Source organism: Echinococcus granulosus (assembly GCF_000524195.1).
Source record: "Echinococcus granulosus chromosome Unknown EG_S00002, whole genome shotgun sequence".
NCBI lineage: Eukaryota > Metazoa > Platyhelminthes > Cestoda > Cyclophyllidea > Taeniidae > Echinococcus > Echinococcus granulosus.
In genome coordinates, this window is record NW_020170382.1 from 1,579,258 (window position 1) to 1,585,281 (window position 6,024).

The 6,024-nt window shown below is 42.9% G+C and overlaps 1 protein-coding gene across 1 annotated transcript in view; it reads right to left on the minus strand. All coding sequences in view use genetic code 11, as the record gives it.

Annotated features, from left to right (window-relative positions):
* EGR_00535 (putative histone acetyltransferase MYST1) overlaps positions 1-6,024 on the minus strand; it is a gene marked incomplete at both ends in the record, with an annotated part of 11,743 nt that overhangs the window by 3,952 nt on the left and 1,767 nt on the right. Inside the window, 4 exons of the mRNA XM_024489784.1 lie at positions 1,235-1,577; positions 3,416-3,818; positions 4,849-5,129; positions 5,164-5,311. Of these exons, the coding sequence (XP_024355781.1) occupies positions 1,235-1,577; positions 3,416-3,818; positions 4,849-5,129; positions 5,164-5,311 (1,175 nt within the window). The remainder of the gene's footprint in view (positions 1-1,234; positions 1,578-3,415; positions 3,819-4,848; positions 5,130-5,163; positions 5,312-6,024) is intronic.

Here is a 6,024-nt window from a genome sequence, read left to right on the forward strand (position 1 = left end):
CGATGCGCTACAGGTCCCATTACGGTTTTCAAGCATAGTCAACAACTGTAATCGAATAATTTATAATCGCTAAAACAGGCAAATTATTCAATTTAGTCGAAATGCAACAGTAAGACTAACAGCAGGTGAATAACCAAACAATTAATCCACGCAAACGAAAGCGTAAGTTTAAGTTCCAGTGATCTATAAAAGCACATCGAAAGAGTATCCTCTCTAATCGAGTCTAAGAATGGAGTAAGGTTTGAGGCATTTGGAGGGAGGTTGCGACTTATATGATGGTTATAAAACAACCACATTTAACATTGCGATGCATGTTTACAGACCAGATGGTGGCGCAAACGCAAACGCGTGTGTCGTGACCCGTGACTAACGCCAGAAGTCTGGAGGGAGACCAAAGGCAGTCGCACGCATGAACGACCATCTGAATGATCCTTGACCAACGGCTGACCAAAAGCTAGCTACACAAGCTCTGCTTTTCTGCTAAATTGCTCCAACCCCTCTTTCTCTCAACTCGGACTTTGTGGGGTTAAAACGCTTCCTCGGTCCATCGCACACTCAAACAGAGACAATGAGGATTACTAAACTCTTTAGCTTAAACACGATAATGCTTCTAGTTTGAAAATCAGTTTTCCACACCATTTAGCATTTCAGTTTAGGTATCAACAATAAAGGAACAGCATCCGAGCTCCTAATTCACAATTTAATAAGTAAAAGAAGGTCATTTAGTAGTCAACCACAAATATCCTTCATACATTACGTGTGATTTGTAGCCACGACTGACTACCGCAGTAGCATTGGCCTACAAACAACGAATATTACGTTCTCACCCGTCATTAAAAAACATCGTTTGATAGGAAAGTTGAGGTCACTACAATCCAACTCATATGCTCACTTATTTTAGGCGGGAGTAGTGGACGTCATTCTTTACTTACTCTTTTAGAAAGATAGGATTTTGAGCTTGTAGGCATCCATTATAATGGTGAGTGAATGCAATGTTGGAGGGAGTGCACTGGCCAATCAAGACTTACGAAGTCTAATTCGATGATTGTGAGGGCTCCTCAGGAATTAGTCACTTTAGAATTGAGAACTTAAGTGGAATTAAAGGGAGATTGCCTTACTTACCTATATAATGGCTGCTGAAAATAAGGAAATCTTTATCATAAATGGAAGCCTTAGTGGCCTGGTACAAACAACAGTCGAGCTCCACTTACAAACGGGAGTTATGTCAACTCACCGTGTAGAATGGTTCACAAATGCAGAAGGGCACCTTGAGAGCAGCAAGCTGGGCCTCAAAGGCATTGACAAAAAGCTCCTTTCTGCCAACAAAGTGTTCGAAGAACGAGATGGGCATGCGGTTGGCTGGGGGGATCATGGCATGCCAGCGGCGAAAGTCCCCCGATAACGCTTTCGCGTTCTCCTCCTCCTTTTCGGCTGCGTAAAGGCGCAGTTCCTCCGGCACGTAGGCTCCGCAAATTCCAATCGAGTGTACTGCCTTCCTGCAGAATTTTAACCCCTTCGTCCGACAGGGGTCAGGACAGTTGAGGTGCTTGTCGATACCACGTACGCACAGACCTATACTGAAGGCACGATGGGGTGCTTTAATTAGGCCTGCTGTATTTTGCCCTTTTTTCACTTTAGTTACCGCTGCTTAAGTGTATCCACCTCTGTTACTAAACGACACTCATCTAGTCACCATTGCTTTAATTTTGAGCCGTCGAACGGCACTTGATTACTCGATACTGCTGTTGCTACTGCTCCTCGTAAAACTGGTTGCTCACTTGGTTAATTACCACAGATAGGACAAACATGGTTCTCCAGTTAAATTTTCTTATTAACACCATGAATCTGAGGCAGTGATACGAAGCTGATGCCACTTAATCAAGTAATCTCGCAACGACCACACTATCCGCTACGCCTAACTTCTCGTTCTCCATTGAAGGCCTTAAGTACATTATCTGTTTCTATGGCATTCTAATCCACCCTTGAGCTTCCACGTTTTATGAATGCCAGTCAGACGTACCACCCCAGCATCCAACGCCCTGATCCTTTGACAGGCTAAAAGGTCATCCGTAGGGGCAAAACCCCATTTCATTTACAGCATAATTGCATTTGTTTAACTTTCATGTGGTGCTGAATAGATGCTTGTAGCATTCAGAGTTCCATCGTGTAGAGAGCTTAGCTAAGGAATACTGACAAGTCGAAGGCATTTATTTTTGCTTTAAGTATGCTTCTAGCGTTCTAACGTCTTGTCATACAGGAACAAGTTTTCACCTTTTCAGAAATAAAAACAAATACTGGATGTAGGATAGTGCTCTGCACCGCAAGTGTATTCCTGCTACTTCTTTCGTGATTTGAACTGCTCGCTAGGGGTGCTAAACTGTGATTATGCCAAATGAGTTACCGTTCTTCCAGCCCTTCCATAATTCTGTGGTAAATCTAATTTCACACTGTTCTGAGTTATACTATCCACGCTAAAAGAACAAGAACAATCTCGATTTTAGCAGATGAATATTGAGTTGAAACATCATGGGAGGGAACTGTTGTGGATGACTAAATTTACAGAAATACAATAGAAGGGCTATTGAAGATACGTCAACGTTAGGCAAACACCCCATGTAGGGTTCTGTACAATAATCAGTAATGGAAAGAGAACAGAAATGGACAAATCAAAACTGTTCCTAGGTGAATAAAGTAACATATCTTTACGAAAAAAAGTCACAAGCCTGAACCACAGACCTGATGTTCCTCCATTCTACGAGAAGCTGAGAAGTATCCAGCTAAATAGTTGAGTAGCAAAGAAAATTTACTTCAAATTGTATATTCGATTAAGATGCGCCGACTTTGGAGGAAAGTTCCTCCAACATGTGATTGACACACAGATGCATCCCCTTTAAAACATTCACCGAACAGGATACTGTCTCTTCAAAATCTACGCAAAACGACATGTTCATTGCATCATCATTGTTTCCATTTCACAGCTGCCCTTCATTCAAGGTAGACAATTGATCACGGATTAGCCAAGGAAGATGTCGATGCTAGGCCCTCACGCTAAAGGCCATGGGGTTTCGCTTATGTCATCTGGACCTTAAACTTTCCCGTAGGTTGATAATCAGTTTAACCCCAAACGCGTATTTCCATAGTTTTGTAATTTAATGCCTCAATAAGAATAATAAATGTAATGTATTGCCAGCACTTCGTGAAGGTCTTTACATTTTAACACTGAATCATTAAGACAAGCATGGGAGATAAAAACAATCCAAATTGAATATCGTTACGGAATAGTTTCGAAAAATTCGACCTAAATAGCGAGATTATTAGTAGGTTTGAAAGAACTATTAAACATCTTAATTGCTTATATCCTCTTGACCTGAATAGCCATTAGAAAGTTGAAGAGGAATGGATCACCATGACTCACCGGTAGATAATATCAAGCAACCCACGCACCCCATTGGTGTTGCGGGAGAGGTCAATGTCGTAGTCCTTCTGCACCCACTCCAAATCGTTGAAAAGTTCGCAGTTAATTCGCATCATCAACTGACTCCCCAGATTGTCTTGCGGTTCCTCGATCACCTGCTGGACTATCTTCATGTAGCGCTCGTTGTTGAGGATGGAGGCGGGTGGGACGTGATCGGCAAGGTCGCGATCGATCCTTGCTTTACCCGCCAGACGGGCGAGGTAGAAGGCTTTCGTCGCTTCCTCCAGGTACTTTACCTTCTGCGTCTGCAGGTTTGGTACACCCTGACACTGCCACCATATTTTTACTGGATAACTCTCCTGTTGAATTTCATATGTGGAGGCCTGGGCCGTGGTAACACATACTGCGAGGCAGAATAAGTGAGTAACCGGGATTCCAACTACCATTGGTGCGTGTAGCCGCAAATTAGTTCATTTGGATAATTGGTAAACGATACAACCAAGGCATGATGCATCGATCCACTTGCACGATGTCAATCCTTATTGGTCCACTCACTGAGTCGATTTTCAATTGATGAAAAAGTAGGGTGACTAACACACTTTTTAGTTGTCAAACTAGAGTACAATCAAGGTGATTGTTCCCTCGCAGTAGGTAGGTTTAACAGCAGGTACAATAAAGAAACCTGTTCATTATTTTAAGCAAGAATAAGTCTTAAGGCTGCACAGTTAAAAAACCCGAGGAATGATGGAGAAAAAAGTGCTCAAAAGGAGGATTAATAAATGGTCTAGAATGGATCCATTCAGCTAACCAATTCCAACTTTAAGCTATGCAAAATGTAACTTCCGGTCTGGTTACGCGAATGGAGATCTACGCCCGACTCCACTTACCTGATACCTGCTAGAAGAGTAGTTTGGAAGTTTCCACTGAAGGGACACGGAAGGCGTCGGGGTACGTTCGCTCTCATAAGAGATCAAATGTCGGTTCTTAGCTTTGAGGATGTAGACTACCTTTCCTTAAATGAAGACCTTTTAATGATCCGCTGGCTAAGCTAAAAATATTCTCTACACATCTGTCAAATGAATGAATGAATGAATAAGAACACCCCAAATGCCCCACACATCTTGACCTGGCGCTTTAACATAACCGCAACTACATCGTGGGAGATCTAAAGGTGCTTCTTCTTGAAGTAGATGGATTACCATTCCGAAGTATGAGCAACGCACAAGCAATTGACACCCGCAGAGCCTAGGGCACCTCTGGCGCCTGTTACCTTGAAAAAACAGACGGCCAAATCAGTTTACCCAATTCTGGCGACTCCTTCCATCAACAAATTACTTAATCTAAACTGGTACAGAAAAACATTCATTTTATTAAAAACAGGATAAAATACTATGTACACTGATATCACTAAAAAAGTCATCGTCTCTGCCCACCCACCGCATGTGAGTGTGGTGATAATTGTGTCAGCGGCCGGGACGATGGTGGTGGCGTCCATCGGAGGCAGGAGACATCGAAGACGAGGGGAGATGCTGCAGCCCCCTCGCCACCACCGCGCGCCTCCCTCAGCTCCCGTCCCACTATCCGCGTCATGTACTCGCTCAGCGCCTGACGACTCAGTTCCAAATGACGTCCGTGGCGCCAGTTCTTAATGACCTCATGCGTCTGTAATGTCCATATTATGTCCTCCGGTGCGATACAAGTAGCAGTGCTGATACTACGTTAGCCTGATGAAAAGAGCAGCAGCCTACCTAATCTCCTCAATAGTGCAGCTGGTGTGGGCTAAGAGGTAGCGAAAGATGACACCTTCCCAATAACTCTTGTAACTCAGTCGACCAAGATCGGAGAGGGGCTTTTCAGGTGAACCGATGATACCTTCGATTTTCGCCAATTCGTAGCCTGCAAAGAAGGATTTAAAATCGAGTAGCAGCACAAAATCTACAAGAAAAAAGTGTCTAGACTATTTACGACACGGCTTGTGCCGAAACTGAAGAAACCTAAGACATAATTTGCGCCAGAGGGTGCATTTTACTGTCTGCTGATACAAACTTGGCACCCTTCACGGAAATAAAAGTCAGTTGGTGACAAATGTTGTGCAAGTCTAGCTATCATCTGCAGCTTGAACTACGCTAATTTTTTTAGAATATGATAGATACCTTGAAGACCTACTTCCGAAGTTTTGATCAGTCGGCTACAACAAATACAGCCATTTCAGGCAACTGGACCCACTAAATTTTCCTGGAGCTGTAGAGGAGTAAGTAGTACGAGAAGAAGGCAAATCGAGATTCTATTTTTAAAATTGAACAATTTCTTGTGGATTCTACTAATACGGATCGACTTCATGCATTAGCGAAGAAATGAAAGCTGAGACGATCTTCTTAGTTCAGATTTTGAGCATAACCAGCAAAATCGTTTCAAAAAAAACTGTGGTTGTAATAGCGAACGATATTTGACAAGCATTATGGGAAAAAGGGTTTCGCTTAGCTAACTCCCGGTTAAAGTTACCAAAGAAACTAGCATGAGAGGATCCGGAACGAAGCCACTGATACAAAGTACTTGTGTAAGAGGTTAGTTATTTGTTTAACTCTCTCCTTCCGTAGAGGGGACACCTA